Here is a 13,145-nt window from a genome sequence, read left to right on the forward strand (position 1 = left end):
CACTTTTGATATTTTTCAGTTATTGTTATAAGTATCTATCATATGATCAGATGCAGATCATGCACACAAGATACCCTGATGTAATCAGAAGTCATAGCAGGATGGGAGCAGTTTGCCTTGTATTAATAAAATGGTCAGGAAATACAACACAACCTCAAACACAAGCTTACAGAACAAGTGTCAAAGTAATTGACATTTACAAACATTTAGACACAGCATTTAACTAATTCTAAATGCCTCTACATGGAACATCAGTGCAGTGCTTGCTAGGAGATTCATGGATTGATTTTCCTGGCAGAGCAGCTGCACACAAGCATTAGATCAGTGTGCTCATTAGTGCTCAATACTGAGATAGGATACCACCATTGGAACAAGTCAGTTCATGGCATTTCTTTCCCCCTAGATATTTCACAATCTACTGTGAGTGGTATTATTGAAAAGTGAAAGCATTTAGGAACTACAGCATCTCAGCCACATAGTGGTGGGCCACATAAAGTTACAGAGCTGGGTCGTTGAGTGCTCAGGTGCATAGGGCATAAAAGTTGCCAATGCTCTGCTGACTCAATAACCCCAGAGCTGAAACCTTGTTTGGCATTAACATCAGCACAAAAACTGTGCACCAGGAGCTTTACGACATGGGTTTCCATGGCCTAACAGCTGCATGCAAGCCTTACATTATCAAGCACAATGCAATGCAGAGCGTCAGATGAAGTGGTGTAAAGCACGCCACCACTGGACTCCGAAGCAGTGGAAATGTGTTCTGTGTAGTGACAAATCACACTTCTATATCTGGCAGTCTGATGGACATGTTTAGGTTTGGTGAATGTCAGGAGAACATTACCTGCCTTTACCTGACTGCATTGTGCCAACTGTAAAGTTTGGTGGACGAGTGACAGTGCTGTATGGTGGTTTTCACAGGGTTGCCCAAGGCCTCTTTGGTCCAGTAAGGAGAAATCTTAATGCATCAGCATAACAAGACATCATAGACAATTGTTTGCTTCATGTTTGTGGGCACAAAGCAAGGTCCCTTTACAGATAAAGAGGTGGTAACACAGATAATGCATGAATGAATGAATGAATAGTGAACTTGTCCGTTTTTTCCTAGTAATGTCAGCAGAGGAAGGTGTATACTACCTTCTGGGTTTTTAATCAAGCTTTAGCAACTCACGGAAACTGGTGAGCCAAAACATGTGGATCACCCACCCAGCATGCTGTCAAAGTGCTCTGACTTAACAAGACTCTGTGGTACCAGGACATTACCAGCAGCTTTTGTACGTTGAGAGATGGATCGTACTACAGTGCAACCTGGTGCTGTCTCTTCTACTGCTGTAAAGCATACACAAGCGCCTGGCCATCGCCTTATCTTGTGTAAATATTTGAGACTTAATCTTTGTCTATAAACATTAATCATTTGAGTTACTTTATAGGTCTATTGTGAGTTTACTCAAACATAACAAATCTGACAAAAATATACATACAGCACACTAAAATTTGTTAATATGTCTAGTTAACAGTTTTTTTTTCCACCTCAGTTGTTTTTAATAGCCAGTAGTGTGCAGTCAGGTCCTTTTAACCCTTCAGAGAAAGGTTATTTCACTCCTAATTAGAATGGCTTCAGGGCCTTATCCTGAGTACATGCCTGAATGTTCCTTCTCATGATATTTTGATGGGTTTTGTAGAGTAAGTCATTATTATTAGCAAAAGCACATTTATAATTTTGACTACGGGGGCTGACACATAGCTACCTACCACTTATCAGCGTACTAAAGAAGGGGCTATGCATTCTATTTTCGTTAAAAAAAAAACCCCGTCTTTGTATATGCTAGGTTTAGCTAGCTACATTTGAATGACGACTGCAAATGAGACTGGCATTGTTGAGTAATGCATACCTTGTATTCTGTGTTTTACTGTTTGGCGTACCGTGATTTTTTTTTCTTGCATACTGGCCAAAATCTCCATATGAGTTTTTGGACTAGTCATAATAACCGTTTATAAACTATATTACCCAGAGGGCACTACGTGATGCTCACCTGCTCCTGTTCTACTGGCAAGTCTAGTACAAATTCAAAACAAATGTAAATTCAACGTGTTGCTGATACTGGTTAATATACACACCAACATGTAAACAGGGAGAGTACCTGGCCTTTTATTCACCTTCAATTCAAGCACTGACCGTACCTAATTTAAAAGCCTTTTCTGAGGATATACTTTACTGAGAAACTCCGAATAATTAAGCAATGTCGGTCACTTTCATTTTTAAATCTTATTTAGGAAAAAATGATGCATGTTGCTGATTTAACTGAAGCGCAACAGGACATTCTACGACAAAGTCTCAATTTTCTGGCAAACGAGCAGAGAATGGATTTTATCGTCAAACTGACCTAACAGACTGGTGAGTTTGGTGTTTACTTGAATGTTTTGGCTTCCCTGGTGTACTGTATACTAAACCAGTTATCCAGTGACCCGGATGTACCTGTAGAGTTTGTGGATTTACTGGGAAATTGATAATTGTTGTGCTTTTTTATACATGTTAGTTTAGTTTTGTCTGTTGTAGTTGTATTTATGGGCTGTTGATCTGATCTTTTTTGCTGTAATGCATTAACAAGATCTGTGTGAGAAGGTGAACCCACAGTATACACTGCACGCCCCACAGCTGATAGGTATCATCAAACTTCTGGAACAACTTTTGCATCTCTGACCTGGTCAGACAGGCCATTTAATACATAGTTTTAAATCTTTAAAATCTTGTGTCTTCCTGAAACTCCCAATTGTCATGTTGCTTCTGGGTTTGTGGTCAAATTACTAAAACCTCAAAGCTTTTCTCCAGAAGTCCCTTTCTTTGTCATCTGATCAGCAACAAACCTTGACATACCAGTTATGAAGTGGCCTCAGTATGGAAAGGAATGAGTGCCAAACTCAAATGCAATCACTACAGAGGAAAAATGTAAAATGCAATGCACACGTAATTGCTTTTCCACAATAACATGCAGAATAAGTGCTAAAATAAAAAGCAAAACCTTTGTTACACTGTTTTTACAAACAAAATGCTGAATTAAAAGAACAAAATGCTGAATTCTTGCCAGAATTGTTTACAATTTACTGTAAATTGTAAATGCTGCCATCTACCAGTGTTACAACAGCATGACTTCATAGTTATAGCATGATGCAGTTGCCAGACTGGCCTGTCTGCAATCCACACTGTAATATCGAACAACAATTCCTCTTTGCGGTGACTACCTAAACAATATCTTAGTTCCCAAACAATTTCACAGCATTGTTTAAAGGAAAGGTAATGTAACAGTGGTATAACTCATTTTTGAGATTGTGTTTCAGTCAACACAGTTTATGTATATGAAAAAACTACTTAGTTGTTTAGTTACTGAGTTAAATATCTTTGTGCAGTTTTTAATCAAATAAAGGTCAAAAAGGATTTGCAAATCATAGCTGTCATTTTTTATTTACATTTTACCATCATTATAGGTATAGGGTTTGTACATTGTCAGTCAGAATTTTCAAAATCACATTGCTTATAAACAGGTGAACCAGAAGTTTGGATTACACCTTATTTAGTGTGATTGGTGCTACAAGGGTGTACTGTATTTGGTTACACCTTTATTTGCTCCTAACTTATTGCTTTATTTTTAACCTTCTGTTTCCCCTTAAAATCTGACAAACTGTCGAGACTCTGACATCTGATTTAATCTAACATTGCATTCCACTCAAATTTTTCTAAAGAGATGAATAGCTTATTTGTTGCTCATATACAGTTGCTACTTCCTTTTGTATTTTATGGTACATTTGTAGGTCCACTTTTTTAAGCACTTATTTAACCCTAGGGTTAAATATGCCTGCATATGTCTAAATTCACATGCTTTACTGAATGCCTTTGCCTGTCTTAACCCTCTGCCAGTTTATCTTATCTCTACCGAGGACAAAAACATATTTCTAAAAGCACTCTACTCTCACACTAAATGTTCTCAAGGTTTTAAAATGATCTGCTCAGATCCTGAAGTTACCCAGGCACTGTTCTGTCTTTTTTTTCTTCTGATATTACTGTATGTATGAGTCCTGAGAGTATACAGAACATACAAACTGTCATACTTTTAAACACTGTCAGTTCAGTGGGTTGCAGGGATTCAGTGGGACTTTTAAAAACAGGCTATACAAAAAAGACATTTGTATAGCATGTTGTTTGTTTTGCCTGAAATGTTACAAGAATTACATTTGTTATTGTAAATAGTTCCAGCTTTGGTAAAAAATAAGAAACCACTCCAATGCTTGTTAAATTCCAAAAACAGGCACACTTTATTTTAATGAGGTGCAGATTAAGTGATCACCTAAACCAAATCTTATTTAATGTAAAAAGGTGAAAAAACATTACAGTGGCCATATCGTTCTTTTTGCAGTAGGACCAGCTGAGTGGCAAAAGCAGTGCTAGTAGTACCTCAAAGTTACTAGAGTCTGAACAAGGTCAAACAGCAAACATCGGTGGCAACAAAGACTGGCAAAGGGTGAAAATGACTCTATACTGACCAGAATGACCGCTTATTCAAATGTCCCTCAACAACCATTGCTTTCTGAACGTTTCCTAAGGTTAAACATTAGTATTGTGTTCTGTAAAATGAATACTGACTGTTTGCATTATTCAAGGTCTGAAAACTCTGCATGGTTTGGTATTTAGACCAGCTGTCATTTTCTGCAAATAAATGCCAGTAGTTTATTAAATAAAAATGTTTACTCAAACACACTCCTTTAAATAGTGAAACAGAGAAACTGATTATTTTCTAGTTGTTGCGTATTTTTTGGAGCTATAAAGTAAAGCTTTGCGATAAGTTTAATGTTTTTGGGATCCTCCACTTCCTGCTATGGAAGTTAGAAATCCTAAACCCTGTCAGAAATAATCATAGTGAAGTGAGCTTTTTGTTGTTTTAAATTACAGTAGGCAAAGGGAGGTGGTACTGCTTGTGGCATTGCCTGTGTTTATTCAATGCTTTGCTTATTCATGTTACTCCCTAACATACTTTGTCCTTCATTGGTTAAACAAAGTCCTAACTGTAACAGTGGGTGTGGTTGTAAACTAACACTACCAGAATTTCCAGCATACTGTATTGTGTAACTGAAACTAGAAGAGCTGAAGAAGATAGTTTGTCTCTGGATAAGAATGTCTCAGAGGAATCTTGATTATTAGGATCTTTACTGGACTGATGATGCAGTGTGATTCAAGTCTTCTCAGATCACAAGATAAAAGGTAAAATCATTTCTTACTGAAAGGGTAAAGGAGCGTAATACAAAATATTTTTAACAGTTTCATAGACAGGGATCTATATAGTGTATGTGTGAACACCCATCCTAAGTATTGAGGGGTGTGTGTGTGTGTGTGTGTGTGTGTGACTTTTTTGCTGTTTACCAGCCAGCACAATGTAATGCATTAAAGCACAGCAAATCTAAACATTCTCACCCTTTTAACATATAAAACATATAAAAGATAAAAGCTACATATAATAAAGGCATTTGTCTTGGCTAATAAATAAAGAACATATGTGAAATAGAGATCAAACAACGTAGTTAGAATAACTCTTCTATTACAAAAACACATCTCTAAGTGACTTGAACTCAAAACTTGCTGTAATACCAGTTTCATAGTTTGGATTCACAATGAATTAGTTGACAGAATATGTCACTAAGCCTAGGCTTATTGTTCTTTATAAGCAAGGACGGGAGGAGCTTTTTATTTTTATCATTTCACATTTTGTATTAACTTTTCTGTAACTATTAGATAGAACTGATATACAAACCCTACAAAAAAAGTTGGGACATTTTCAATAATGCAGTAAAAACAGAAATCTGTGATTTGTGTATTCCCTTGAATCTTCATTTAAATGACAACAGTGCAAAGAAAAGGCTTTAAATGTTTTGGCTGACTAGCTTGACTGTATTTTGTAAATGTAAACAATGTTTGAATTTGATGCCTTCAGCACACACAAGTTGGGACAGGGCAAAATAAGAGTGAAAAGTTTATATAATATTATATATATAATATAAGTTACACTGTTTTAAAACATTCCACAATAAGCAAGTGAATTGGTAACAAGTAAGGGTATCATCATTCTCAGTCTTTGCAAGCAATGATTGGTTGTGGCTCACCATTTTATACCAAACTCCATGAGAGAATAAAATCAACAATTAAGCAGTGTGGGATGTAATTAATTTAGCATTTCCCCCATCTACCATGCATAATATTGTAAAAAGATTCAGGGAATTTTGAGAAATCTCAGTCTGTGACAGTGAAATCAGTTTTGAATGTGTGTGACTTTCAAACTCTTAGGAGTACTTCATCTGTGGTTAGATGAGTCCATGTCTTGTTTTTAGGATAAACTGATATGGAGACAAAAACTGTTATCAGTCAAAGGCGCAAAAGCCAACATCTGTCATGGTATGGGGGTGCATCAGTGCCCACGTTGTGGGTGACTTGCATATGTGTGAAGGTATCATTGACGCTTGTGTATATTGGAATTTTAGAGAGACATCTGCTTCCAGTGCATGTGCTAGATTGGCCTTCCTGCAGGCCAGACCTGTATCCTATTGGAAATCTGTAATGAAGAGGACAACATTGACACAGACTATCGAGCAACTAAAGTATTGTCAAGCAAAATCTGTACAATTTACACATGTAAATTTCAACGATTACTATCATCAGTTCCCAAACTATTAAAAAGGTTAATGAAAGGGAAAATTTGTGTAACTTTGTGGTAAGCATGCTTCTGTCCCAGCTTTTTGGAGTGTGTTACAGGCATTAAATTCTAAATGTACAGTACAGGCCAAAAGTTTGGACACACCTTCTCATTCCTGTGGTTTTTCTTAATTTTTTTTTAATTTTCTACATTGTAGATTAATACTAAAGACGTCCAAACTATGAAGGAACACATATGGAATTATGTAGTAAACAAAAAAGTGTTAAACAAACCAGAATATGTTTTATATTTTAGATTCTTCAAAGTAGCCATCTTTTGCTTTAATGACAGATTTGCACACTCTTTGAAATTTTCTCAACCAGCTTTATTAGGTTTCCACCTGGAATGGTTTTCAATGAATGTTTGTGCCTTGTCTAGAGTGAATTTTTGGAATTTGTTGCTTTTTTAATGTGTTTGAGACCATCAGTTGGGTTGTGCAGAGGTAGAGTTGGTAAAATATAAAACATATTCTGGTTTGTTTAACACTTTTTGGTTCACTACATAATTCTTCATAGTTTGGATGTCTTCAGTATTAATCTACAATGTAGAAAATAAAAATAATCAAGAAAAAACATTGAAGAGAAGGTGTGTCCAAACTTTTGGCTGGTGTGTCCAAACTTTTGGCCTGTACTGTATTTATATTTACAAAACACAGTTAAATTGTTCACTACAACCTAGAACTTTTCTTTAGTACTTTTGCCAGTTAAATATAAAAATCTAGAAAATAACAAATCACAGATTCTTGTTTTTATTGCATTTTACAAAATGTCTTTACTTTTCCAAAAATAGTGTTTATATGTTGACACAGGAACTCGACATTAAAACATTTCGTACAACTTCAATAAAAAAGCTTTTTCAACTCCCTTAGGAGGCCTTTTACAAAGATACAAAGTTCATGTTAAGCAAAACAAGGCCTCTTTTGTTTTTAAAAGCTTTGCTTCTGAGATTGTGCCACATGCTTAAGGGTATTTGCAGTCTTTTTTGTTTGTAATCCATCTAGTAATTGAAAAGCCACTCTTATAAAAGTTTAATTCAGCCGGATGCAATTTATATTTTCTGCTCCCCTGCAAGTTATTAAAAATGATAACTGATTGTCTGATTACCTTAAAAAAGATATTACATTACTAATTGATTCTTCTAGTCTAATTAATTCTACTTGACTAATTATTTTTTAATCTATAGATTGGACATCCATGGTCAAATTCTGTTGGTCAGTGTTTTGTTGATTATCATGTTAACACACCTTTTACAGGTAACACTGTTAAACAAACTTTAACAATGATGTCCATTTTGCTATATAGCTTTATGTGTTAACTTTAGATTTGCTCTACAGATTTACGTGTTCCATTTACAAGAATTTGAGGGTTTTTTCTCAAAGGCCCAACAGTGGTAACTTGCCGTTGGTGGGGATTGGACCTAATCACTGACATACAGTGGGGCCAAAAAGTATTTAGTCAGCCACTGATTGTGCAGGTTCTCCTACTTAGAAAGATGAGAGAGGTCTGTAATTTTCATCATAGGTACACTTCAACTATGAGAGACAAAATGAGAAAAAAAAATCCAGGAAATCACATTGTAGGATTTATAAAGAATTTATTTGTAAATTATGGTGGAAAATAAGTATTTGGTCAGTAACAAAAGTTCAACTCAATACTTTGTAACATAACCTTTGTTGGCAATGACAGAGGTCAAACGTTTCCTGTAAGTCTTCACCAGGTTTGCACACACTGTAGCTGGTATTTTGGCCCATTCCTCCATGCAGATCTCCTCTAGAGCAGTGATGTTTTGGGGCTGTCGCTGGGCAACACAGACTCCACAAATTTTCTATGGGGTTGAGGTCTGGAGACGGGCTAGGTCACTCCAGGACCTTGAAATGCTTTTTACGGAGCCACTCCTTCGTTGCCCGAGCAGTGTGTTTGGGATCATTGTCATGCTGGAAGACCCAGCCACGTTCCATCTTCAATGCTCTCACTGATGGAAGGAGGTTTTGGCTTAAAATCTCACGATACATGGCCCCGTTCATTCTTCCCTTAACACGGGTCAGTCGTCCTGTCCCCTTTGCAGAAAAACAGCCCCAAAGCATGATGTTTCCACCCCCATGCTTCACAGTAGGTATGGTGTTCTTGGGTTCTTCTTCTTCCTCCAAACACGACGAGTTGAGTTTTTACCAAAAAGTTCCATTTTGGTTTCATCTGACCACATGATATTCTCCCAATCCTCTTCTGGATCATCCATATGCTCTCTGGCAAACTTTAGACGGGCCTGGACATGTACTGGCTTAAGCAGGGGGACACGCCTGGCACTGCAGAATTTGAGTCCCTCTCGGCGTAGTGTGTTACTGATGGTAGCCTTTGTTACTTTGGTCCCAGCTCTCTGCAGGTCATTCATCAGGTCCCTCCGTGTAGTTCTGGGATTTTTGCTCACCGTTCTCATGATCATTTTGACCCCACGGGATGAGATCTTGCATGGGGCCCCAGATCGAGGGAGATTATCAATGATCTTGTATGTCTTCCATTTTCTTACAATTGCTCCCACAGTTGATTTATTCACACCAACCTGCTTGCCTATTGTAGATTCACTCTTCCCAGCCTGGTGCAGGTCCACAATTTTCTTCCTGGTGTCCTTCGACAGCTCTTTGGTCTTGGCCATGGTTGAGTTTGGAGTCTGACTGTTTGAGGCTGTGGACAGGTGTCTTTTATACAGATAACGAGGTCAAACAGGTGCCATTAATACAGGTAACGAGTGGAGGACAGAAGAGCTTCTTAAAGAAGAAGTTACAGGTCTGTGAGAGCCAGAAATCTTGCTTGTTTGTTATTGACCAAATACTTATTTTCCACCATAATTTACAAATAAATTCTTTAAAAATCCTACAATGTGATTTCCTGGATTTTTTTTTTCTCATTTTGTCTCTCATAGTTGAAGTGTACCTATGATGAAAATTACAGACCTCTCTCATCTTTCTAAGTAGGAGAACTTGCACAATCAGTGGCTGACTAAATACTTTTTGACCCCACTGTAGATCATCATACAATTTTTTATATATCAGTAAATATTTTTTTGGGATTTTGGGTTTATTTTAAAATAAACATTTGAATATTATTGCAGTTTAATTGAAATCGTTGTGTGGATGTGCAAGTAGGAGTCTATGGAACTTGTACATACAATACTTACCCGCACACTAGATAAACAATCATCAGATAAGAGTCAAAGGAAATGTTCTGATGGCATACCATAAACAAAAAGCAAGACATTTTGTGGATTTTTTTGCTTTTTGCAGTTTATGTAGAAACTTGTCTGATAAATCCAGTTTCAGCAGTTTCATCAAACTTAAGATGCTGGTCTGGACAATACACACACACAAACACACACTTATATAGAATGTACAGCTACATAGCTTGTCACACACAGACTTTAAAACCATTCCATATATGGTGTTAACAAGTGCAAACCAGCTGCAGTATGATAAATGGAGAGAACATAAAACTGACAAAATATGAACAGATAAAGAAAACATACAGACATTACAGTAAGAAAGAAGATAAACTGACAGAAATAACTATACATGGAGACAGCTACATATTATAGCAAATATAGTTAAATGATCATTATATGTATAATTCTAAATAATTTTTGAATACGATTTTAGCAGTTGTATTTTTCCACTGTCAACAGGCTCAATTAGGCATTTTTTTCTGTTGTGCAGCACAAAGTGCTCAGCAAAATACAGTAAAACTAAATGTGGAAATAAATAAAACAAAAGAAAAAAAACGATTCCAAGTTAACGTTAACATTAACCATAACCAAGTCAAACAGTTGCCAAGTCAAAGAAATGCACTTGTATGTAAGCCTTTACAAAAGACCACAAGATAAATTGTAAGGGTGGATAAATATCTTAAGTGTTATGACCCTCCAAATTCATTTTATAAGAATGAACCCCCCTTATTCACAAAGTAAATAAATAAATAAATAAAGCATTGGATGGTCTTGCCTTGACATATATCTTTTTTTAGGCCTGACGTATCATTCTTCATAACAAATGTGTGAATTGTAGACACTTGCAGTCTGTATCAGTCACACAGCAGCTCCAGAGTAGCTGACCATTTAAACTGTATTAGTTTTTGTAAAGCAAGGATACACTGGTGGGCCATGATGTTTCTTGAAGGATATTTTTGAAGATTTATGAAGATTGATTAGATTTTTAGTTGTTAAAAAGCAGCCTATTTGCTTACCCTGATCATATATATATTTTCAATGATTAATTGCAGAATACAAGAGGAGAATATAATCCTTACATGACTGAACCTCGGGCTCAAACCAGGCACCTAGGCATTCCTCAATAAGCTTTCATTATGAAGGACCGTCTGGAGGAGTTGCGTCTGCAAATAAAAGCCAACCAGGGACGCTTGGAAGAGAACAAATTTACCAGCCAAGATGAGGAAGAGGAACCAGCAACATCTGATAACTTCCAGGCAGTACTGTTTGAGACCGAGCCCGTGGTGGAAAACTTCCTAGAGGAGGCCCAGAATGTTCGTGAGAGCATTGAAGAGCTGGAGGCTGAGGTAAAGAAGTTCAGTCAGCAACAGAAAACCTTGTTGGCTACCATGCGACGACTTAGTGTCATGAAAAAGGAAAGCAGCATCACTCGGGACATCAAGCTGCAAGCTGAGAGTGTGCGTAAAAAGCTGGATGCCCTCTCAAAACAAGCAAAACTTACTGAAGCTGAACTAGGCCTGTCAGCTGCCACAGCCCGGATCCAGCACACCCAGCATGACGAACTCTTCCGCCAGTTCCAGCAGGTTATGCGCCAGTACAATGACTCACTTCTGTGTAAGCAGGGCAAGTGCAAGCAGTTCATTATCAGACAGCTGGAGGTATATGGTCATGAGGTGTCCGAAGAAGAAGTGGATAAAATGATGGAGCAGGGAAAGTGGGATGTTTTCAACGAGAACATCCTAACGGATGTCAAGATCACTCGCACACAGTTATCTGAGATAGAGCAGCGCCACAAAGAACTGCTCACACTGGAGAGCAACATGAAGGACATGAAAGACATGTTTTTGGATGTGTTCATGCTTGTAGAAGAACAAGGCGCTCAAATTAACAATATCCAAGCCATTGTAGAGAAGACTCAAGACTATGTAACAGTCTCTAATGAGAAATTTAAAATGGCCTCTAGGTATAAGAAAAAGAACCCTTTAAGAAGACTCTTCTGTTGCTGCTGCCCATGCAAATGATGATATGCCAGGGTACAACATAAGGAGCTGAGAAAAGAGGACAGTAAAATCTATGAAGCCACAGAAACTACTTTTAGACAATGCCACAGCAACATGACGTCAGAACTGTTGATGTCTAGTTTATGGACTGATACAGTATATGGCCAAAAGTTGTGGACATTATTTAAATTAACGGGTTGGTAAGTTAAGCCACATCCATTTGCAACAGATTCAAAACATCAATCATTGAGCCATGCAATTTCCGTAAACAACCAGTGTAGGTATGGGTCATGCCCTGCTGTTAAACTGGAAACTGGAATCTAGGCACTTAGCTGTAAAGTGGTAGGCCACAAAATCTCGCAGGACACAACCTGTCTGAATGCAAAGTACCAACAAATTGTGGTGAAAAAGTAATAATGGTTTGGTTCTGTCTTTAAAGGATTGGGCTGAGCCCAGTATTACCAGCCAATGACCAGTTTGTTGAGGAAAAAAACTTGACCGGCAGGTACAAAGACTTGAACTAAATCTAATCCAACACAGTTGGATCTAATCTTACAAAATGTTTATCTGTATATGTTTAACTATATATGAATGTTCACATTTTTGTGCCATGTATATGAAGCTGCAAATCACTTTATAATATGTATATTTATCTTCATATAATCTTATTTATTTATGAGAGATCTATTTTATTTTTGCAATTATATTTTTGTTGTATATATACACATTTTAGATGAAAAAACACTGCACTTTTTATCTATCTTTTTGTAAGTTGTACACTACATATACATGCACACTTTGTGGGGCAAATAGAGCAAAATGTTTTACCAAATGCCATGTTGCACCGTTTTTGCTGTAAATAAAAAAAAAAATGTTTTATTACTATTACAGTGTGGATATGGAAAAATAAATATGCATGGAATTTTTTTTTCAGTAGAAGTACAAAGTATTTTATTAAAAAGAATAAATACATTTTGTATCCAGGTACACAAGTTCAAGCATATGAAATGTCTGAACCATTGTGATATTTCTTTTTACAAGACAAAAAAGAAAAGAAAACCCAGATTTGTGTAATTTTTATTTATTTATTTATTTTACTTTGGGCAGTAAGTTTAAATTAAGATTTTATCCTCTATTGTTTCTTTCATTTACTAAACTCTAACCAGAAATTTTAATTCAGTTGTTTTCCATGCTGCTACAG

General features: G+C 36.7%; 1 protein-coding gene across 1 annotated transcript; it reads left to right on the top strand.

Annotated features, from left to right (window-relative positions):
- Nucleotides 1-5,160: 5,160 nt before the first annotated feature.
- On the top strand, nucleotides 5,161-12,855 carry stx19 (syntaxin 19). Its single transcript, XM_063006478.1, has 2 exons — nucleotides 5,161-5,248; nucleotides 10,997-12,855. The coding sequence occupies exon 2, from the start codon at nucleotides 11,081-11,083 to the stop codon at nucleotides 11,963-11,965; it is 885 nt and encodes a 294-aa protein (XP_062862548.1). The 5' UTR covers nucleotides 5,161-5,248; nucleotides 10,997-11,080; the 3' UTR covers nucleotides 11,966-12,855.
- Nucleotides 12,856-13,145: the final 290 nt, after the last annotated feature.

The sequence above is a fragment of the Trichomycterus rosablanca genome, chromosome 12 (assembly GCF_030014385.1).
Source record: "Trichomycterus rosablanca isolate fTriRos1 chromosome 12, fTriRos1.hap1, whole genome shotgun sequence".
Lineage (NCBI taxonomy): Eukaryota > Metazoa > Chordata > Actinopteri > Siluriformes > Trichomycteridae > Trichomycterus > Trichomycterus rosablanca.